Source organism: Copadichromis virginalis, linkage group LG18 (genome assembly GCF_057382275.1).
Source record: "Copadichromis virginalis isolate Kocher_CV1m ecotype Utaka linkage group LG18, C_Virginalis_male_GT1.1, whole genome shotgun sequence".
In the NCBI taxonomy this organism is placed as follows: domain Eukaryota; kingdom Metazoa; phylum Chordata; class Actinopteri; order Cichliformes; family Cichlidae; genus Copadichromis; species Copadichromis virginalis.
Genome location: NC_140635.1, coordinates 17,497,591 through 17,522,008, shown reverse-complemented (window position 1 = coordinate 17,522,008; position 24,418 = coordinate 17,497,591). Strand labels below are relative to the sequence as shown.

General features: G+C 37.1%; 1 protein-coding gene across 2 annotated transcripts; it reads right to left on the bottom strand.

Annotated features, from left to right (window-relative positions):
* Positions 1-5,455: 5,455 nt before the first annotated feature.
* rb1cc1 (RB1-inducible coiled-coil 1) lies at positions 5,456-23,086 on the bottom strand. 2 transcript variants are annotated; one of them, XM_085439979.1, is made up of 23 exons: positions 22,694-23,086; positions 21,423-21,555; positions 21,207-21,333; positions 20,954-21,124; positions 20,581-20,783; positions 19,729-20,143; positions 19,459-19,629; positions 19,192-19,376; positions 18,176-18,362; positions 17,044-17,125; positions 16,887-16,951; positions 16,679-16,782; positions 15,497-15,623; positions 13,320-15,250; positions 12,675-12,882; positions 9,908-10,016; positions 9,417-9,711; positions 7,987-8,035; positions 7,843-7,890; positions 7,360-7,418; positions 7,019-7,146; positions 6,597-6,667; positions 5,456-6,356 (listed from the first exon to the last, which is right to left on the bottom strand). In XM_085439979.1, the coding sequence occupies exons 2-23, from the start codon at positions 21,491-21,493 to the stop codon at positions 6,279-6,281; spliced, it is 4,884 nt and encodes a 1,627-aa protein (XP_085296105.1). In that variant the 5' UTR covers positions 21,494-21,555; positions 22,694-23,086; the 3' UTR covers positions 5,456-6,278. The 2 variants fall into 2 exon arrangements, with proteins under 2 accessions (XP_085296105.1, XP_085296106.1); XM_085439980.1 differs by lacking the exon at positions 22,694-23,086 and adding an exon at positions 22,142-22,232.
* Between the last annotated feature and the right edge of the window lie 1,332 nt (positions 23,087-24,418).

Below are 24,418 nucleotides of genomic sequence, written 5' to 3'. Positions count from 1 at the left end.
GCTGTCTTTGTACAATTATTAATAAAATAAAAGGTTTAAATGATTTGATAAACATCGGACTTGGTATTTTTATCCACATTTTAAACAGAATTTCAACTTCTTGGAAATGGTATTATACTTGCTGTAGCACCGGGACCCCTGGTACAAAACTATTTTTTTTTGCTGTGCAAAATGTGTTTGCAATAATCTGGTATTTGAAAACACTAAAATGCCACATTTTAAACATGTTTCTTGAATAATTTTAAAAATAAAGCTATTACTGTGAATTATATATAAAGGATGTATGCATTTTAGATTTGTTGTGTGATTGTTTTATGTGCTTTGTGAGTTTGAGTTAACAATTCTTAGGAGGATTGCTGTTTTTATAGAGTGTATATAGACACTTAAATGCCTACCAAGAATCACGTTCTATGAAAATTATGCAGGCACGAGTCTTTTAAGACGAAATATCCCATAATTTCATCGCTACAACCTATTTTTACACCTGACGAGACTTTTTAACCCTAAAAACTTCCCTTAGGTGTCTGGAGGATATCACGGGAGCTTTATCTACCTTCTCTAGAGTCCTGGAAAAGCAATTTTGAGAGAGAACAGAATGTACCATATTCTTGACCCGTCTGCCTCAGATGCTTGCTGTATATGGAACTGAATACTGGACGTGAATTGTATCATTCTCTGTGTCAACTTGTTAGATGGCAGTTGCTGTAGTGGAGTGGTGAGAGCGGCACATATGCATTATAGGAGAAAATTGTGAAATGACAGATTCCGGGTGTGATACTGAGGGAATGACTAACTAATAGGAGGGGTGCTCCAGGCTGTTAGCTTTGAAAAGCAGTTTGCACATTACTTTATCTTGTCAATCAGATTCCTGGAATGGAAGAGGTGACTGATAACTTGAATTAATTATTTTCTTATTGCATGCATGTGTTAATTCATGTTAATTTATGTCCCTTACCGGCCCAAGCCAGAATATCCAGAGTAAAGCGCCACCTCTGGCACCCAGATCACCACACCACTCTCTTTGCATATATTTATATCAAATGAAAGACTTTTTTTTTAATCCTGTTGGAACAAGGACTCACTGCCAAATTTGATTTTTAAATGTACTTTTAAGCTTTTCATGGTTTCTGCTTGCATTTTTTCATAACAACTGAGCATCATGGTGCAGTATTTATGGCTATGATGGGATTTGAAAGTTACAGATTATTTTTTTCTAAGCAAATCCTACACCTTCTTTTCTTAAAGAACACTCAAATAATACAGCTAAGGTCAACCCCGAGAAGGCATACTGCGTTCATACATACATTCTCTTCATCCGTAATTTAATTTCTTTAAAAAAATACAGTTTATCACAAAAATGGAAGGTTTACATTAATAAATCGGGCTTCCTGACTGCATTTCATCGCAAACATGAGCGGCAGCCATTCTGTACAATGCACAGAGCATACTTTAAACAATTGCTTTTCATTAAACATCTTTAAACATTCTGACAAATTTAACTTCCCATGAACACAGAGGATAAGAGGAAAAACATTTCTCTGATGAGAACAGAAACAGCAAGAAGTTCTAACAAGGAAAAGCCTGCCAGGTGGCGAACTGGCTGCACCAACAGAACGCACAATCTGTCTGCTTCTCCTTCCAAACCATTGACAGCTGCCATCACCAGCCTTGCACACTCGCACTCAGTGGCTCCTCAGCTCCCTGCCCATCCCTCTTTAGTGTTTCCTACTAACCTCAGAGACAGGGTCACCTGGCCCCCTAGTTGCCCGTCTGTGGGGCCCTGCTGGCCCCCTGGAGACTGGCCTGCATGGGGATGCATGGCTAACAGAGGTCTAGTAAATCCTCTTTAATATGCAAACCAAGGGGCTATTCCTTTGACCCAAGACCGTAGCTTTTCTAACAGTGAAATCCAAAAATATTCAAGTGATGTACAACGATGAGATTCGATGAACCGTTTTTGATCTGCTGGCTGTTTGATATTAAGCCTTATCACAGACAAACAACAACATATTCAGGCTGTCTTTAGTCAGGTAGGATATTTCAGTTAAATCAGAGTCATGTGTCGTGTGATGGAAGCAGATTAACCTCCCCTTTTTAAAAAAAAACAACAACAACAACTTACAGTTAATTTATTTGTAAAATTAGAGCAGCAGTTTTGCACTGAGCAAAACCTAAGCACACAGATGCACAGAGGCTAAAGTGAAGAGTGTTCCACAAAGCTAGCATTGCAACTGGGCTAAAAATAAAACCTGGCAAAGTTATTCTGATCCCTTATTGGTCCCATAGTTTGATTTCACATTTAGCATTTGCATTCCCCTCCACATAAACATTTCATTCTTCCCCTCCTGCAGTACAATGAGACTTGAGTGACTTTGGCAGCAGATTTTGGATCGGTGCTCCTGAATCCACCAGTGTATGTTATCAGCAGGTAAACAAGCTTTCGAACAAAGCCATAATGGAACTGCAAGCGGCATAAAGAGGCTCATCTCAAAAGCTATACAGCCCATCAAAGCTGGTGTCATTTCCTCAACACTGCACTGCAGCTGGAAAATGCATGGCTGTTAGTTACAGTTTAAATCGCCTGTCTATTTTCAGACACTTCGGAACTATTTGTATTGATTATTTACTTGTCAGTAAGCAGCCAGATTACCAAAATAAGACAACAGATTTTAATGTTTACTGGATTCTTCTCCGTTTTTGTTCTGTGGTAGGAAATCAAAAACTGTGTCATGCACTAAATTAAAGGGATTTGCACTATAGGGTATTTGAATAATTATTTTCTACTGAAAATGAAATAGTTCTATCTATATTTGGAAGGATTACTGATGGCATTGAACTTAATGTGAAAATAATTTGCCTTTTAAATACATAGTTAAGCTATATCCTACACTTTCTGCTCACCAGATGCAATCTTGTTAACCACACGCCTGGATGCTTGTCACCAAACTTTCCACATATTTGCCTTTTGGGTACAGCTCCGATGCACAACTAAACCTACGCACTCTCCTCCCAGTGAGTGGAGAAGCCTCAAAGCTTTTCTTTCACATGCTGCATTATCTCTATAACGGTAATTATCCATAAAACTATGCCATCAGATGGTTATGATTTCCAATATGAACCCAATAAATGTGTTTAAATTTTGAATTATCATATTTATGTAGATATGTGTTACTAATAGTGATTATGTTCGTCATGTGGGTAGAAAATCAACCATCCTTATATTCTCACATACTCACATATTTCTCAGACATTTCATCACACATTTAATCTGCCCCTGTCTAAGATTTTCTACTGAACCTGTAGTCAAGGCAGAGAGAGGACAATAACGGATGAGATTATGAAGCATGTCTGTTAAAGCATGTCTGTTTGATCATCATTCTGTTTAGGTGAAGTTCTCTACTTGGTCTCTTCAGTCCCTGACAGCAGATATATAACCTAATCTCTTTCCCTAACCCTTTTCTTAGGCATGAATAGGGTGGAAATGTGATGGCATTAAGTCGATTTACTCCTTGGTTTGCAGTTTCAGCCTTAATGCCTCTTGGCTCTTCTTCAACACACTCGCTCCATTTAGATTTCTAAAATATAAATGTTACGTTAAGGCTTTCCTATTTATTTTCATTTATCCATCATTTGAAGTTCATGCATATATTTACTCTACAAATAATGCTTGTTTATTTGCAGCACCATCTATCTAGTATAGTGTCAGAGATATTGGAAAATCAAATACAACTTGTGTATTATCTTCAAATACAGAATATATCAGCAACAAAGCGCAAGATCTCAGACTGTAAGACATTATTTGTGAGTCGTCTTTGACATCATTTTGATATTTCACATTTACTCATCTAAACCTTCATTTAGTGCCTCTGGCATATGTTGACATGCAAACAAAGGCATTTATAATGTGTCTTTGACTTTTAGCTGATGGCATTAGAGCGCTGCATTAATATACCTGTCCTTACACAATTACCTGAGTATATTTGTAATGAATCTTCCGAGTGCTTCAGAATATTAACAAGTTTTTTACTTTTTCATGCTAGTTATAAATGAAATACAATTTCAGCCTGTGCATGAAAAGCTATAGTCTGTTCCTAATGTTTTGCAAGGGGACTGTTTTCCTAGTGTTCTTTACAATGTTCCGTATACAGTAACCTAGTTTCAGTGTTTACTAACAAAGATGTGAAAGAAATATCAAGTCTTGCAATTTTATTTTTCTTATAAATAACCAAGTGCAAGTTGGAAGAAATTTTTTTCTCATTGTTATACCTCTCGATTAAAATTGGTTTTTAAAGTGTAACTGTCCAAACTGCAGAAGGAACTACCTGATTAACTCAGACTACAGTAATTTCTATTTAAATCCTTTTATTATGAAATCAGATTTTCATATTCAATCAAATTAAATTTAAATGACCTGGTTGATCATATATACACACATACGTGTATATATATATATATATATATATCAGATGTAGTCTACATAATTTTTGCTAATTGTCATTTCATTAAAGCTCATTATGTATGTGTGTGCGTGTTAAAGATATAAATAAATTAAACTGGTGACATTTAAATACAGACACTACACTATGACTTACTAAGCATGCAGCCAAATTTCACATTCATTACTAAAGATAAGAACTCAAAAATGTTACGAAAAAAAGTCTTGAGACTAGACTAGCTTGAGACTACACATGGCAGTGTTAAATCCCATTCAGCCTGATGAGAGTGACTCCCAGCAGCACTGAGCTCAGTGGGGGGTTGTAAACATTTACACTAAGAGCCTGTCCAGTGCACATGGTTGGTGCTTGCCAGGCACCTCGGTATCGAATGTTGTGTTGCATATTTTGTCATTCAGGCCTGTCCCGAAATTGTAGGAATCACACCATCAATTTATGAAGGAGCCATCCAAATGTGACAACAGGCTTATGCTAAATGGAGAAAATAGAGCTAAACATTGTTAAAACACCCCTAGACCCACATGGTAGAGAGTGCTCGGCGGAGAGCTGCTATGCTCCCCGCTGTGAACTGGGAAAGTGATGTTGGTGGGCTTCCTTCTCCATGAGGGCCGCATCGTTCTTGGGCCCCGATTTGAAGCCTTTTTGAAGTCTGTTTCCTGCAGCACCGTGCCAACATTAATGTTTCCACAAAAGCAAAAATGCTAAATCAAATGAATACACTATACTATGCTATTCCACATTGACTCCTGAATTTCCCCCAGGAAAATTTTAAAAATCATCATTATAGGTGCCATTTACTATATATGCCTTAAAAGCTTCTGCTGTTTTTGTTTTATACAAAATGGTTAGAATGACGTGTCAGTGAAAAATAATAATTGTCGGCTTTCTCCTCCCCAATGAAACATAAAATATCTCACCTGTAATATTAATGTGCACATAAGTATTTGTTACATTTCTGCATCAGAGGAAAGAATGAAAAGGAAAGAAAAAAAACTATTGAATCCATTTGGGATCAGTCCTTTATTGTTTCAAAACTCTAGCTTTTACAATACAGTAATTTATTGTTACATGTGATTTGATGGGTAATATACAATGTCTCCCGATAATGAAACACAGTCACAAAGTATTCCTTTCTACATATCAATATTCTATGATAGTGAGAAGTTTGTGCTGATATATTTACTTAGTTCTGACAGCTCAATTAACTTCCCTTTTCAAATCAACAAAAGCATTGTTTTGAAAGTGCATTTCAAGGATTGCAAAGACGACTGTTTCCATTAGTCAGTCATAATGTACATTTCAGTATTGACACAGGGCCATACTGTTTTGTGAGTAACAAACAGCATTAACTACATTTCCAACTACAACATTTATCTGGATAAGTAAATCAAAGAAAATATATCAATATGCATGCCATGAACATTCCTCCATAAACATTTATAATAAATGTATATTTTTCATTTAATTATGCTGATAATGACAGTATTTTCCACAAAAGGACAAATGCTGATAATGAGAACTAATATTGAACATCCAAATTTCGTTTAAGTTTACATACAGGTCAGATGGCATTATGCCACAGTGTATAGGGCATTGCCCTAATAAGTTTAATAGCATTTGGTCCACAATAACAAATCTGGGTTTAAAAGAACAAAAAAAGTGATAGCAGGTGGGATTTTAAAATAAAATGCAAAACCATATGATGGCGATCTTAATTCTTTCCATTTTTTAGGTCTTTCGATTTTCAAGTTATGAGTTATTATGTGATGTTTCTGTTCAAAAATTAAACTATATAAATATACATTTTAGCTCATTACTTGGCTATTATACTTTTCTATTCCATGGAACAGCTTTCACTCTGTAGAACTTGGTTCCTAAAGGAACCTTGAATCTGTTTTGGGCCTGAAAAAGGAGAGGAAGAGAAGGAGAGAGAGATCATTACAAGAAACAATGAAGGTTCAAACTTTGTACTTAATTGTAAGAACATTACTGACATGACTTTAAAAAAAATCCAACTCTGATTTAAAAAAAATATATTAAAAAAAAAAAAAGACACTTATAGGCCTACAGTTGAAACTGTAAGTAAAACAGGGTTAAATGTTAATCGAATATGTAAACAAAGTATTTTTAGTACTTAAGTACCTTTTTTGCCTGGCAATACTCCTTCTCCATCACCTTTCCAAGCACCCACGGCCGTCTTGAGGTCCCTGATGCTAAACAAGAAAACAAATCGCATCGTTAAATAAACTTAAGAAAATGTTCACCAATTCTATGTGTAAAATAAAGCCAACAAGCATCAGTAGCAAGAACAAAGATTAAACTACATTTTATTTTAGCACCCATGTACACACAACACACAAAGCTCTCATGTTTGATTAATATATATATATATATATATATATATATATATATATATATATATATATATATATATATATATATATATATATATAAAAATCAGAAAACAATCAGTCGTGCCTTTTTATTTTATTATTAAAAAAGAAATGTGTAAAATAAATTTCAATGACACAACGCTAAACTCAAAAGGGTTTGATGAAGCTGACCTGGTTTGAGGTCCAGTGCAGTAAGAGACTCAGAATGGAGGAAGTAGAGGGTGGGACCAACTGTGAAGAGCACGTAGTTGTCATGCCTTTCATCCAAGATGATTAGAACCAAATCGCCTACCTGGAAACTGAAACATAAAAAAAGACCAATAAAGAGACCAAATGATGATGAAACCGAATTGCAAAATGAAAACACAAAAGAAAATACATTAACGGTAATCATATGTGTATAATTATACCTACATACATAATAATGTACACAATAATGACAGAAAAACCACACACACATCAGCAAGGACATGTTAAGGCCCTGTGTGTTTCGTTTTTTTAAATTCACTTACTCTCTGATGGCGATTTTGTCTGAATGCCGTGATGACACAGACGACATGCTCTGAGACATCTACACAGAAGAGAAGGGCAACATTACTCACGTTATCAAAGCAAAATTAATAATATTAACAAGAACTGACTTCCACTGGGGATTATTAAATCATTTGTCTGTGACATAGGCTTTGAACTCTTATACTTTTACCACCTAACAGAATTATATCATAATCTAAACTATACCAGTCTTCGAGTTATGCAATATTAGTATTGACTAAATCTTTTCACACCAGAAAAGTACATTTTTGACATTTGTATTAGTATACAAGTTTGTGCTTCACTAAAATTCACCCCTTGTACATTTCAATGATCCTCTTCCTAAAGACTCATTTTTATTCACTGAGCTCGCTGGCCTCCTGGGTCAGGATTCTACTCTTTGATGCTAGTGCCACCTGGTGGAGAAATTGTTTCATAGCCTATAATGAAAATGATAAACTGACCAGTCTTTGACTGAGACGCTTGTTTTCTTCTTCCTTCATGTGCAAAGTCTGCAACATATATTAAATGAATTAGTCAGACATGCCTACACAAACAAACTCTTATCCAGTCAGATGCAATGATAAAGATGCAGCATGTCTAATTACCCTCTCAAGTAAGATTATCCGCTGTTTCTCCTCTGACATCATAGTATCACTACAAAAACAACAACAACAAAAATTAACAAGATGCAGTATACAAAAGGTAAAACTAAATAAATAAATCATAACATTTTTTGACTTGTGACCACTTGGCGATTCTTAATATTAAGAATTTAAAAAATTATTTATTTATTTTAACTTACACTCTCGGTTCCTAGCCTCCCTTCCTTGGACTGTCAAATGTCTCTTCTGTTCGTCCATTTTTGGCTAGTTTATACAGTTGGCTCTCGAAACACAACACAAAAGTCTGTTTCTCTGGCTCGCAATCGATTTGACGGCATCTAAACAAAACTTACTGTCTATGAAGGAAACCTTTTTAGGTTTCACTATGAATTTGTTTGAGATTAACATGTTGGCGCAATAAAATCCACGTACTGCAGCACTGCGAATGCACAGAAATGAACACACTCAGATTCTCGTAGTTTCCTTGTCCAACTTAAACTGTAACTAAAATCTTAATCCAAGGTGCAGTCAAAGAGATCCCACTACCCAACCTATAAAAAGGCAAAAACTGTCCTCAAGTTCCATTACGGCCCTTTTGTGAAGCTCTACATTGTTCCCTGCCCTCTTGCACCTGTAGGGATTGTTCATTGTAGGAGCTACTCTGATCAACTGCGCCTGACAATATGGGAGGATTTTACTGTGTACATTCTTGTGAATACTGTCATTCCCCTGACTTTATGGACTTTGAGTTTAGATAGTGCAGATTCATCTGTCATGTCATTTGAGCACCGGTTGTCATTAATAGTAATGAGCCTTGTGAGGTATGGCCAGTTTGATGCAGACGTTACTGTCTGCTTTCAAAGTAAATGTGAGCTCAATGATGAAATAAAAAATGCACACATAAAAGTGGTCAGAACGGCCATCCAGGGAGCAATCTCAGTGAAGCAGGAGCTGCAAGCTATGCATCACTACGCCAGGAGATGACCTTGAAGGGGATATACTGTTAAAATTTTAACCAGTGATGGTTTATCCAAACTTTTGGACTTACATTACATTGTGCATCACAGATTCCACAAAAACTATTATGTATAGAATAACCAAAATTCTGTGCATTCCTTTTACATGGACCTCTCTATAAACTGTGGCTACAAGATCATGCGCAGGTGAGAAGGTTTCTTACGTATTTTGCAAATGTTGTTTGAAATATAAAGTGTGGAGTAAGGATAAACACATTGTCCAAATGCAGCCCACATAGTTGTTAACCAGGTGAGGTTAGGATAGGATAACTGGTTAGGATACCTGTCCTAACCGTGCTGCTAATGTGTGCTGCTCTGATTTTTCTTTCCCCATGAACAGTAATAGTGTCAGGCACATAATCACGTGGACGTATTTCAGACTCTAAACACAATGTTTATTTTAGAGTAGATGCTTACTGGACGGTCACCATGCTGGCTTCCACTGCTGAATCAACATGTTCGTCATCTCGAATGGCTGCCACAGAGGCCAATCTATCAGTTTCAGTGAGGGGCTCAGAAGAACAAGCCCCAGCAACGGGCAGAGCTCTAGCTGCTGCTGCTCCGGCTTCTGAGGCATCTTGAGCTGAGGGGTTAGGGTTGAAGAAGGCAGAGGACACCAGTGCAGTGCTGCGGAAACGGTTGAGCTCCTCTTCCAAATGTTTCTTTTCCTGCATCACACTAGCCCGGTCCTCAGACAGTTTCTCTATCAGAGCTGGAATAAAAGTATAAATAAAAACCACTGACAAACACAAAATAACATTATTTTTGACAAAAGCCTAAAAATGAATATTATGGCAGTGAGAACAAGCGAACAGGACAAGTAATGAATATTCATGAGGTGCTACCATGATGTCTCATTTCCAAAACTGTAAGAAAAACAGTGTTCAATGTGGACAGTACACACTCACCTTTATCTTTCTCCTGCTGCTGGGTAACTTTATGCAACTTCTCCGTGAGATCACTGATGATCTGCTCCTTTTTCATTTTCTCTCGTGTTAGAACTGTGTTGAAATTTGTCTGGATAAAAAGATTAATAATTATTATTATTAACATTTTAAAAATTTTGACAAGCTTAACAACCATTTTAGTGAGAACAGAGCATTTATATCAAAGCATTAATTATTTCATTTTTAATTGCCAATTTCTGAGGACACAGATCAGCATGCAGCCATGGGAGTTACAGTTGTTTTGTTAGCTTTTACTCCTAGTATTTTGATATTTTTGTATCGTACATCCATGTATTACACCAGACAATAAATAACAAAAGAAATCAAACTGTATGTGCTCCTAACAATTCTGTTTGTTGCAAGTCTCATCAGGTTCAACTACAAAGGGAGATGTAGCAAAGTAAGGTGAGATGTCCTCAATTTTTTTTTCGTAAACAGTAAATGAAATAATACAAAATCTATAGCACAGTAAAATAAATGTCTGTCCACATATGAAGCGATCTGCTCATCGTCCATAGCATTGTAGCTAGTTGGTCCCTAGAGGAAAATCCAGACTCTGGTTCCCTAGGTGATCCTGAAAAATATTTTATGACCTGTAATATGTAAACGGTGTCATTCATCCAGTTGCCAATGTATTAGTCATCCCTACTTTTACTTAGGAAGGTGGGAAAAAAGACAGAAAACTAAAGGTAGGTTTTATAAAATGGATGAGATCTGACCCTTAAGTACTGAATACTCAGTACACAAGGGTTGTAAGGTCAACACTGAAACTTTTGATGGCATGTTGAAGGCTTTTGTCTATAGGGAGGATGAACTGTATTTAAAATATTTCACACTACCATAACGCTATACTGACAAGCACTTTTTCTACTGCTAATATTTCTCCATGGCAGCCTGCCATGCTAAAATCTTTGCTGCCAAACAAGAAGCGTTGTGCATATATAAAGAAATTGGGTCACCGTGCATCGCTTGTAGCTGACAGCTGGACACTATAGTGGACATTTTAGGCTAAGGTTCACTGGTAACCCTCTTATACATCCCCCGCACTGTCATGTCAGTCAATGGTATCTCTTTGCTCCCACTGTTTGCAGCAATAATTGCTCTCCTCAAAACTGACAGTAGTTTAAATAGGCATCCACCCCTCTTTGCACAGCTAAAGGTTATTTAGCCTGTCAGTGCTGCAAGTCTCTGGTAATCAAATTGCCGCTAGTTTCTTCCTGTGTGTATGCTGCTTCCAGCTGAGTTAGTTTAGGTCTTATCCCCTTCACAAACAGCTTTTTCCATTTACAACACACTTTATGACTGACTAAATGAAGATGGCCACTGCTAATTGCATTCACTCTCCTATGGCCAAGGAAACACGTTAGTGCTACTACTACTATTCCCATTCATCGACATACACAGAGTCTATGAACAGTTTTGCAGATCGTTTGCTACATGTTATAGCTGTTTGCTGTCACCTGGGGGCAGTGTCACAAACAAGCGGTCTGTGGGCTACTCTTGGTAATGCTCTTGTTGGTCTTCAGCCAACTATCTGGTCTTTAAGTGATGACGTATGAACCCTGCTTCTAGGTCCAAACTACTCTGCGTTTATTAAGGCTGTTGCGTTTTTAACATGTTTTAATTCCTTGTATCTTTTTCTATTTAATCTGGACAAGCCCCTAAAAAAAGGGCAGTGATCACTGTCGGCCTCTCTCTCAGGTTTTATTACCACTATTCATTTTAACGCTCAGTTTTTAAAATCATACAATGTAACTACTGCCCAGCTCATACAGCAGTATATTATTAACCAACCTCATATTGTGGATGGATTATCTCAGTTGTTCTTCTGACAGCATCCTGCCATGCAATCACATTTGTCCCTAACCATTGCGTTAATTTTTATCGACTGGAAAAAAGTTAGCATTCATCCTCTGGATTCACTGTGTTTATATTATGCTAACATAGCTGTGTTGCTAGCATTCACGTAGCACATCATTATATACAAGCTAGTTCAACTTCAGTAACACTACAAACATCACTGCTGTTTAGTTTTCTGTCTTCATTTATGTCAGAAGTGATAGCAGAGCTGTACATCTTAATTTGTTTCAGAAATCTCTCAGTCAGAACCTGGTATATTATATTTAAATGGAAACTAGCGAGCTAACTCGCTGCTAACTTCTAACTCCATTAAATTTCAGAAATTCTGTTTTTATGGATGCCTGGATGTTAAACTTAATTGTTACACCTGGTAGAGCAGCCACACTAATCATTTTATTACAGATGAAATAATTTAGACAGTTTTTAATCTCTTAGTGATGCCGCAGTGTTTGTTTGACTTTAATCACTGACGAGTTTGGACCCAGAAACGCCTAATAACGTCAGACTTAAAGACCACATAGAGAGGAGCAAAGTTAGAAAATACAAGAGAGCTGAATTGTGTTACATAAATTCTGCTGTGTCCAATGCAGTGACTGTCGGTGCGTGATGATCTTTGATGGTTTTTTTCCCCCCACAGTTCCCCCGTTTATTATGAACTCCGCTGTTGCTCTCTTTTCTGTTCCAGCTTGTTTTCAACCAGCAGGCATTCAACCTATGCACAGCATCATCCACGTTCAGTCACATGCGGTTGGGTTTTTGGAAGACTGCACACAAGTATGTTAGCATAGGTCCGCACTCAAATATCAACAAAAGACAAATATCAACAAAAGCAGAACCCTAAAATAAGCTAACAAGAGCAAATACAAACCTGTTGCTCTGCAATAAGTGATGTTTTGATGTTCTGTATCTCCTCATTCTTCTTTTTCTCCATGAGCTCCATCTGTGCCTGCAGAGAGGCCCTTTCCTGTTGCAGAGAGGCCCTTTCCTGTTGCAGACGCTCTTGTAGTGCTGAGTCTAGAGACAGAGGTGCTCCAGCATCTGCACGTCCGTCAGCATGCAGGGACAACCCTTCATCACTGAAAGGCACATAGCAAACAAAGTTATCAACTTAAACTACTTAAAACTAACCATGAAAAACACTTTAACTGAAATAAAAATAGATAATAGAAATCCAGAAGCTACGATGTATGGCCTCAATATTACACTTTATTACTGTACTTTTCCTAACTTATTACATCTTAAATTCTGAAAAAACGACCCATGTAATAATAATAATAATAATAATAATAATAATATTAAAGTTAATACTAAAAGGAATGTTAAACTAACCTAAGCACAGGAAACTGTGGAAACTAAACTGAAAACCCAAATTTAAAACTAAAAACAACTTACAGAAAATGCAAAATCATAATACCTCTAACAAAAACATTAATCAGCCAAGTGATGAACCTGTAACTGTGAAAATAATGTGAAGAAACATGAAGAGCAAACTTGTTTTGGATTAAACATTTACCTTTTTGAGGACCGGACCTCATGAAGCTCATTTTCAAGTTGTCTAATCTTGCCTAAGAGTCTCTTCTCCATCTCCTCTTTCTGCTCTAAGTCTTTAAAGACATCTGGTGCTGCAGCCTCAGTGGCCTTTTCTTTCTCTAAATGTTTCTCAAATGCAAGTCTGTCCTGCTCTACTTTTTGCGAAAGCAGGTCATTTTCTTGCTGCAAACTGCTGATAACAGTCCTCAACTCCTGCTCCTGTTCTTGGAAACTATTCAGTTGCTTTTCTTTTTCTTCACAGACAGCAGCCAGTTGCTGATCTAATTCCTCTTTAAGTTTCCAATGCTGCTCAGCGTGGTTCCTCTCAGCCTCCTGGGCTTGCTGCTGCAGGGAAGAGAGCTTGTTGCTCAACAAAATAGTCTCCTCTTCGTGTCTGTCAACAAGCTCTGAGATGCAGTGGTCCTTCTCAATCCTCATGAGAGTCCTGAGCTCTGCTAGGTCCACTTCATACTCTTCATTCTTTAGCTGAAGCTCTTTTTTGACAACTGCCAGTTCTTCACCAAGAACTTTGGTCTCCGCCTCTATTTGGGATTTGACAGCCTCTTCCTGCTGTATCCTGGAGTCTTCAAACAAGCGCTTTAACTCTTCTGTCTCTGATTCTTTGAGGGCTAACTCCACCTCTAACTTGCAGCGGAGTTCTGCAAGCTCAGCTATCCGAGCCTCCAAGTCCTTGACCTGACTGTCCTTCTCTTTTATAGCAGTGGCATGGTGATCAGCTGCCTCGCTTAACTTAACACTATTTTCAACAGCAAGATTTTCCAGAGCCTCGTGGTTACCCTTGGTCAGTGTCTCCATTTCTGCCTTGTGTTCATGCTTCATTCTGTCCTCCAACTCTTTTAAATTGGTCTGTGCAACAACTTCCAGCTCCTGTCGGATCTTCTGCTGACTGCGTTCAATCTCAAAGTGCAGATTCTCAAGCTGAGTGGCCAAAGAGTCTCTTGAGGCTGCAAGCTTCTTATTTTCTTCAGCTTGATCACTGATAATCTGCTCCAGGTTGGTGATCTTATCAGTCTGAATACCATCCGTTTGAATCCATCGCTCTCTCTCATTCTCAAGCTGAGTCAGTTCCTTCTCCTTGCGCTCCATAAGCCCTTCGAGCTCCAGCATTGCACGCTGAACATCTCTAACAATATTCTGGTTTACTTGGTTTTCCTTGGTTAGTGTCTTTACCTCCTTCTCAAAGTCCTGCCGTATGGCCAGAAGCTCACTTTGATGCTGCTCCTTCAACGCTTGTTCATGGGTCTGACAGATGCTATCCACAATATTGTGCACCTCTGTGCTCATACTACGCAGAACAAAGCCAAAGTCATGTTGTTCTTTTAATACTAGACCTCGTAAATGACACAGGTCATCCTTTGCATTTCTTAAGCTGGAATGGGACTCCTCTGCAGCACTTCGATACCTCTCAATAACTTGCTGAAGAACAGCGATCTTTGAGTTCTCTCTCTCTAGTATTGTGGTATCTTGCATTCGCTTGTTATCAATAGCGTTAATGACTGAAGAATACAAAGATTCCACCATCATTTCAGGGCTAATAGGATCACTGATAGGGTTTGGAGAGGTCAAGTTCTCTTCAATCACAAACTCGTTTACAGCAGACATGAAGTCTGATTCAGGGCTTTCTGCCAGAGAATCTAAATCAAGGGATCCCTGCTGTAGGACTGGATCCATGTTTGGATGGCCAATGGTTTCAAAGTCAAATGTTTGTGCATCAATGCTGTCTGGCGATAAGTCCTCTAGAGGAGCTGGGACAGGAACATGAAGGGGTTGGCAGCTGGGGCCCTGAAGGCTGAGAGAGGAAGGAGTTTTGGGCGACACCGCTGTTGTGGTAGCAGGCATTTCAGACTGAGGAGACAATGTAGTTGATCTGTGGGCACTCTGACTACAAGATGCCTAGGGAGAAAAAAACAAAACACCCAAGAATAAATAAATATATTCTTCAAGTTGGAGTTTAATCTTAATACGAAAAGAGAAATTAAACAGTATTACAAAAAAAGAAAGAAAAAAATTAGAAAATGCTTGACCTAAAGTTATACCTCAGTATTGTTTGCTTTTTGATAGTTGTTCTAAGTTATGTGTTCATTTCAGACTAGGACAGCAAATACATATATGTGTAATATAACCAAGGTAAATCATTACCCTTTGTTCACTTAGCAGGTCAGTAATCGTCTGTGACATCTCGTCCACGCTCTGCGCAGCTTGGACCAGCTGGTGAAGTGTCTCTATGTGGTGATTTAAGGGCTCAAAGTTGCACACTGTGGGAAGCCTGCAGAAAAAGATTTTTTTAAACTAAACAAACACGGACATATTGGTAAAAACTATGTTGTGAATTTCTTCAGTTTAAAAAGATTGCTTAGAAGGTCTTCAATTTTATGCAATTAAGAGATAACAGAATAAATTTAGGCCACTTTTCACACCAAGAATCTGTTCAAGAAAGCAAACTGAGTCTATTGATTAACTTAATCAAGGATTAAACAGTTGTTAACAAAGTTTGGCTGATCAACTCCAAGTATGTTCCCTTTTAGTTAAGAGAGTACATGGCGAATGAAAAAGAAAAGGCATAATTAACAGAGTTCTGAGACCATGATCACCACAGTAATGGGTAAATAAAGAGCAAAGCCTTAATTCAGTAGAATTAAAACTGTGAACTATGTGATACATGAAACTATGCATCACTGCAGTGACAAATGCAACTGACGGCAACTGAAAATAAAAATAAAGCTCAAACAATACTTTAGATCGTTTACTTATAGATGATCATATCGGACCTTTACTTTATAGTCTTACCAAGTTATAATGATTCTGGTTATTAGCACTTAATTATAGTCTGACTTTTTAAATTAACTTTTTAATATCTAGTTTAAACTGAAATATTTTGCTCTACAGCGTTAGAGAGCCTGCATTTCAAAGTGCAATCTGCATAAAATGTTGTAAGACCACATTCAGACTATATTCAGATTATTCACATAATCTCCATCATAAAGAACTATAAACAACTCCAACTATGACATACTTGGTCCCCAAGTAAGACCAACCACAACATGTCCCATGATTTATTCATTATTCAGTTTCTTACATATCTAAAGCTTTTTATATCTTTATTGTTTTATTTATTTAAATAAACCAAAGATAAATGCATTTAAATAAACCAACAAACAGTGCCAGGGACCTGGTTGAACACTAAACAGCTTATTTTGATAACAAACCATAAATTCAGTTATGTTAACTATTGGTAGTTAACGAATAGTTTTTCCATTTTTTTCTCAAAAAACCCCATTTAATGATATTTAAAACCACTAATGATTCAAGACAGTGACTTACATGAGGAAAGGCTGCACCTCAACAGGACAACAAGATTTCAAGTACTGCAGGTCCTCAAGTGAGATGTCTGGAAGTTCATCATCAAACCTTCTTGGCCTTCGTGTCTATAGCCAATTAAGAACCATGAAAAAAATAGACTGTCAAACAGTGTGAAACAATAGTGCTAACAAAGAAAAAGTGATACACACGATAATTCAATCAAACTTACACAAAATGATGTTGGAGGCCATGAATCAAGTCCTCTAAACAACCGATTTCGGAGAAAAGACTTTCCTAAATAATAAATAAAACAGTAACTGGGTCAAAATTCTGTTCTTACGTGGAATTGGTGTGTTATTTAATCAGAGTTTCTCAAAAACACTTACGAAAGAGTTTCCCAAAGGATTCCCGTTTAAATTTCTCTGCCTCATAAAGTTGTTTTCCATCCTTGACAAGTGCATTGGCCCACTGAAAAGATTTAAGAAAAATTTAATTAAGATTATGCAATAAATTAATAATTATGTTTCAAAAACATTTTCACAAGAAGATTACATTCCTTAACATCGTTTTAATGTTATTTAGATTTGAGCATTTAGACATAACTTAATGGAAGGCTTGCAGGCACTCTTCAAAAAAAGCCAATATGTATGCAGCGTCCGTCAAAACGAGCAGTTACATTTTTTGCCAAAAACTACATCAATCAGAGGAGCCATCTTTCAAGCAATTCCCAAAACACAAAGTGTTAACTTCTATTCTTTCTTGTGACTGTGAAATAATAAAGACCAAAAAATTAAGCTCAAATAAAGGAAAGTTTCATCAAAATCATCAAAAATCTGTCTTATTAGTCAAACCTTCTCAGAGCTAAGCACCCTTTTTGCACCTTTACCATAGACCGTACATTGCTTAGACACAAGTCACACACCTTTAGCTGTCATAACATATCACAAATTAGGCATTATTTTCTTTTCTGCTGCTGCCAACACAGCACACCACAAATGGCCAGATGTTAGAAAATTGGACACATCTAGACACTTCATAGCTGATTACAGTAACTTAATTCCCCCTGTTAGCACAGGCTTCCTAATGGTTGCAACTTTGTGTTGATAATGTTATTTCTTACACACTTGAAACAGAGCTGAATTCTCACAACAAAACCCCCAAAGACCATCCATCCATTCATTTCCCTCATCTTATTTAATTCAGGATTGGGTCATCAGTCCATTGCAGGGCTAACACACAGTGACAGACCACCATTCACATCTTTATAATTTTGAATAACCAATTAATATAAAGAGATAACTTTTTAGGAAGTGTAAATACCCAGATGGAACCCACACAGAATCTTCTTAAAAGAAACCCTTTCTTTAGGCTATATATGTGGTTTTATGTACTTTATACTATTTTTCATTATATGATTTCATACTGTACATTGTCATTTCTGTAAATCTTATTGAGATGACTGTTTTTGTTAAATTGCTACATCTGAATGCATGATTAGTTTCTAATAACAGTACTGACCTCTCTGTAGTGGCGCATGAACATTTTTCTCCTGACTACCTCTACGACTGCCAAGCAGTACATCTGGGGCACGGTACTGAGGGCCTCCACCACCCTCACTCTTTCCATTAGCTCGGTTAGAAGTCTGAATAGAGCCTGAAGCTTCTCTGCATCCTGGTCTGCATGAAGCATCACGTAGCAGCACCATCTAAAATTATTCCAATCATTAGAATTTGAAAACATAATTCTCATAATCACATTTTTTTAAACATATATTAAATACAGCAAGGTACAATTTATTAAACATAGGATTAGGGCTGTACGATATAACGATATATATCGGATGACGATATTAAAACGTCTATCATTTCATTTTATGCTATTGTTTGTTTCATGGTGTCACAAAATAAACTGTTTACTGCAATATTTTTTCATTATTTTGATGGTCACTGTAGTGGCTATATTAATTTCTTAAAGTTCTCTCTTTCTCTTATATTTAATATAACCACACTACAGACGGACAAGTGCCTGTTTTTATGCGCTGTCATTAGCAACAACAACAGTAAAACCATCGCGTGTCCGCTTGTTTATTTTCCACAACCTTTCACAATAAAGCTCAAGCTCCTGTTGAGACTTTTCAAAATAAACTGAATCACGTGAAAGAGTATGCAGAGTATTCACAGATGAGAAGTAAAAAAAGAGCCGTCAGGTGCTAAAAAAATAAACCTTAGACTCAAACGTTAGAGCAGGCTTTTCCCTGCAGCATGCTGTGTAATAAACACTCACAAAGAAAACGGCAGCCGCTACAACTTATGTCTAAAATTAAAACACCTGACTCCAGGTACGCGACACCCAGCTGGAAACACTTCACGGAAGTCGAGCTGCCCGAGATTCACAGAATTTACAGAAAATGTAAAATTTTTGTAATTTATGTTGTTATCAGACGATAGATGTCTTATATGAGATTTTGGTCATATCGCACAGCCCTAGTCAGGATCAGCAATTAATATGGAAAAAGAAATGGTTTCCGGTTTTACTTAAGTCTGACTTGAAGGTTGTTTGCTAGCTCTTGTTTGGCAGTGGTGCACTTCTTTTTAATTTCCAGCAGCTTTCTGTGGTTGTTCAGCATGATCATCAGCTGGTTGGTGTGACTCATACACAAATCAGGCAGAACAGATGTATCCTTCAGGTTTTCAGCCCGCTTCTGATTGGCCAAAAATCCCTGGAAGCAAAAACATGTGAGCACAATTCATAACACAACAAAAAGCAGAGAAAACTATTTAATACTGCTTTTCTTTGCATACCTGAGCAAGTTCTTTCTGTTCATTCACCAACTTCTTGCAGCTTGCAAGCATTTGGTCTAGAGCATACAACCTGTCTTCAAGCCCTTTGATGGATTTCATGTTTTGATTATCTAGCTTGGAAATTGTGTCATGACATTCTGTTAGGAAAGGCTGAATGGTCCGCGGGTCAAGCTGAAAGACACAAAATCAAAGTCAAACCTCTTATTCCAATTTAACACAGCACATTTAAAAATCCACCAAGACCTTTTTAAAAATAGATCAATGACTTACCCTATTGATGGAGTCAAAACATTTCCTTACAACCGATTCCACATCATTGGGCCTGTCCTGGACGTTGATCCAATCTAATAATGTAACATTGAACACGGACGGGTTGGTGAGCTCTGGTGTGTCATCATCTAATAGTGCAGCTCTCAGGCCACCACTGTCAGTCATTTCATTTGATTCCTGGTCCTCAGCTGGCTCACAAGTGGCTGTCCCTGAAGCGGAGAAGGATGCTGATGACTTAGAGGGCATCTGTGTTTCAGTTGTGCAGAGCACAGAGTCAGTCGATTTTTCTTCTTCCGTCTCATCTGAATCCTTTGCAGGGGTTGAGCTGGACTTCTCCATGCTCTCTCTGTAACTCTGACGTGTTAAACATTCCAGCAGAGGTATCTTGGCCATTACTGAAACTGCTGTCCCTAACCTGCAATTATAACAAAAGATGAGTTGAGACTTGTCTTGATGCATGCTCATCCAGGTAAGTAAATCCTAAAAGGTTGATTCTAGTTTCAGTCTTTGTGCAAATTTACTGTTTATAAGGTTGGAGAAACCTGCAGTCAGCTGAGACTGAAGAAGGCACTTGTATGAGTGACGAAACATTTCTCCGACTGAAAACACTACATCCAGATGATCAGAATCAACCTTCTTGTGAGTTGAGACTGGTTCAATTTCTTTACCATTTTATTTGTTTTAAAAAAATAACATTATAACTACATTATTTAAAATGGTTCCTCTAGCATATTCTCTGTAGACTTATTTACCAATAAAAACACAATATTTTGCATTTTAGGTTTAAACTTATTGAAAAAGATCAGCAAACCAACACTTACTTACATTACACAGTTACACAGTAACACTTACTTTGTAAGTTTCACTTTGATTTCCTCCAGATCATGCTGATAATTTGTATAAGCTGTGTTGAATTTTATAAGCAACTTCTGATAAGATAGGGTGCAGTCATCCAGATTCGCCATTATAGCAGCCCAGCCTTGGTGTTGAAGGTGTTCATCATGAACCAAACGTTCACAGAAAGAGCAAAGTTTGTTGGCAACTTCAAACATTTCCTGGAGGGATTAACAAATATTTAACTCAACATTAGAACATTTTCAGAGTATTCTACAGATGATTGATTAGTTATTGTTTCTTGTAAAGAAATTCAGTTGAAAAACATTTCATGGCAAATACATTCAAAAACTTTTTTCAGGCCAAGGTTTAAAAAAATGTTGTTAACTACCAGAGCAAGTTGTGTTCGAGAGGCAACAGTGTGAAAGACAGCTGGCATCAAAAGAGACTCCTCCACCTTGACCTGAATCTCACTCTCAATTGAGAAGGTGGTTTTGGGGATCGTTGGATCCCGGTCAGACAAGATCATCTCTTTGTTGAACAGGAATATAGGGTTGGTTTCCTATAGATAAAAATAACAGTGTTTAGAGCATTATATATATTCAAGGAAATAAAATCAACACCTAACAAACTGAAAAACTCACAGTGCCAGCACTGTAGCTGCAGACCCGTCTCTCTGCAGCCATACATTCTCCTCCATTAACAACGAGGACTTGATGTGGAATTGCAATTTTATATTTGGCTTGGATGGCATGTTTGAGCTCCTGTACACTGAGAAGAGGGAAAACACTTTTTAGGTCACACTAAGCAAGGCGTACTGACCACTGTTTCAGATTAATATTACAATGCCAGCTTCTTACGTTTGGACAGCAAGGTCAGTATCAAATGTCAGTGTGCTGCCATTGTTGACCTGGAACACATACAACTTCATGTTTGATCTCCCAGAGTTTTTCCCTCTTGCCTGTCTTGTTCATTTAGTCACTCACCACAACCCTGCAAAATTACACAATAACGCAAAAAATGTAGTTGAGAACAGACAATAAAAACATCCCTGAAATCATTAAATTGAATTATATATTCCTCTTGATTGTATTTATTTCTCCTGTTTATTATTTATTCCTGCTGTCTTACCATTAATATTTTATCCCTGCAAAGTTGGTGTGGAGCACCCATAATTTTGTTGTGCATGTACAATGACAACAAAGGGCTATTCTATTCTATTCTGAAGACAAGTAATGGTGCCATTTATTCAGAGCACAAAACTACTTGAGTAATATTTATATTATACTGATATTATACTGTTACACCGCATGTTATAAGTAGTTATAACAATATACTTTACAGAGTCTATAGAGTGTGCTTATGCAGTACAGTCATTTAAATTAACTCAATAACAAAAAGGCAATATAACTACATTTTACTTTTCCAAAGACAGCCCGTGCATTGTTTCCTACCGAATAATTAGCCTGGTAGCTGAGTCACTACACGGTAGGCTGGGCTATTAGCTAGTTGTTTGGTAACCAGATAGTGACCCAACATATTATTCTAACCAAAGACACAATCTGTCTTTTGAAACTACCTGAAGTAGTAGATTCTTCACACGGGTTTGCGTTTATTCTGAAATTAATAATGCAAAATGGGCTGCGCTAATTAAAGTTGAAGATAGAACAAAACAGTTAGCGCTATGTTAGCCGTTACAACGATAAACAACTTAAAAGCCACACTGCTTTCTGAATTGCTTGTCTGTTAATTGTCTTTAACAACGTTAACGGTTTGTATATCTGCGGGGCCTCCAATCCTTTAGGCATACTCCGGTACCGGGGTTCATGTTTGCCATTTTTATGTCTACTGAAAACACTCAACCGCTGTTAATAACCTCCAGGCCTCCAGTCCGTCATCATAAACACCGAAGAAGTGGTCACCAACAGCTGCTAGCAGGCTAGCTAGTCAATAATAACCCGTTGACTAACTGGCTATTAGCTAAAACGAGCTAGCGCAGGATAGTCAACACTAACGTCGACAAATTTAGAACCATAAACTAGAGGAGTTACAATCATTAGTTTGGATTTATAATTTATGAGAATGAGATATCATGTCGGATTTTTAAAATAAACGATGTCTTTAGTCTTACCTCACTTTGCTCATCTCCCTCTTCTCGCTCTTGGCTTCGCCTTGGCGAGCTGGCTAGCTAAAAAGCTAGCACTCTAGCTAGCTAGCTAACCCGTTTTGGATTGGCATACATAGAGCTAGCTTAGCAAGCCCCTCAGCTAATGTTGGGTATACTAAACCAGAGTAGAATAACTGACAGTCATAATTAGTTCCACAAAGTAAGCATGCTTCAGTATAATAACGTTCTAATTTGGCAAACTCCAGCCGTAATGGTGTAGCACACGGACTAAACCACTAGTTGTTTATCTCAGGTGGCTACCTACGCTAACACCCTCTCTAGTAGCTGTGCTTGTTTTGTTGTTGTCATCTGCGGATGGGAAGTCCGCGAACGACTCGTTCATCCGTTACGACTCAAAGCATTCAGAGTTCAGTCACAAGCCGAGTAACTCCTGTTTCAGACTGAGGACCGACTCTTTTTAAATAATAAATTAATAATAATTATTATTATTACTATTACCTTTGACAAATTTATACTAAAACTGAACATTTTATTATCACCACAGTAGTATTTTCAGCACAAAGATAAACTTTTTCTTAAAGTAACTTATTCACTGGCCTTATCACAGTACTTCTTGTGTATTTTTTCTATAATTTTCAAAGTTTAATTTTTTCATATTTAAATTTGAAATGATGAGGAACTTTTGCTTCATTTCTTTTGTGTATTTACTTATGTTTGGCTTACCATGCTGTCTTTTTTGTTGTAAAATCATGCTATCAAAAGTTTTAAAGAAAAAAGTTTTATAACTTTTTTAATAAGTTTTATAAATACAGTTTTACTATTTAATTACTTTATTGTGCTGTTTTTAATGCAACATTTTACTTGTTTCCACCACTTAAATAAATAAATAATTCAATAAATAAATAATTGTCAGGCAGAGGCGAGTCAAAAATGTAATTTATTGTCTCAAAATTTCAAGTTAGGTATATATTTCTATATTTATATGGAATTAATAAAATGAACGAATGAATAAACCAAAATGTGCATTTTTACTGAATAGTTTTAAAAAGTATGCTCTCAACCTACTGCTAAATTTTCCATCAGTATGCATTCGTCACTGCACTTTTCCAGGTGTATTCTGGGAAAAAACGAGGAAAAAAACCCCAATCTGCTGCAACATGAGAAGGGGTGTGGTTAAGGCTGCAGTGTGTGCATGATACTGCTGCAAAGAAAAGGTAGTTTGGGGATTAAGTTTATCACCAACTCTGATGGAAGATAAGACTTTATAGAACACCGTCTTACATAACATCTGAACATAATCAGAAAATCAATAAATAATACAGTAAACACAGCTTGTTTTTATGCGCCTTTAAGAAGCGGGAAAAGAAAAAGCAAAGGAACGGACTTTGTCCGACATTTAGTCAAATCGTTTTTTCCTTGATTGCGTATCTGCTGATCGCACTCTGTGGACAGCAGTCTGTGATGATTCATCGCATTTTCTATCTTTACCCAATTTCTTTTATTTTTAAAACAACCATAATAAAAAGAAGACATATTAGTTATGCAATGTTTAACATTTTTACTCTCCAATCATGATGAGATGAAAGCCTTATATAAGTACACAATTTCTGTTCATTTCACAAAGATATTTGAGTTATTCAGCTAACAGTAGTCCTTGTTTCATGCTAACAGTCAGTGATCCACAATATAAGCAAAGGTTTATTGAAATTGGTTGACAGTATGCATTAA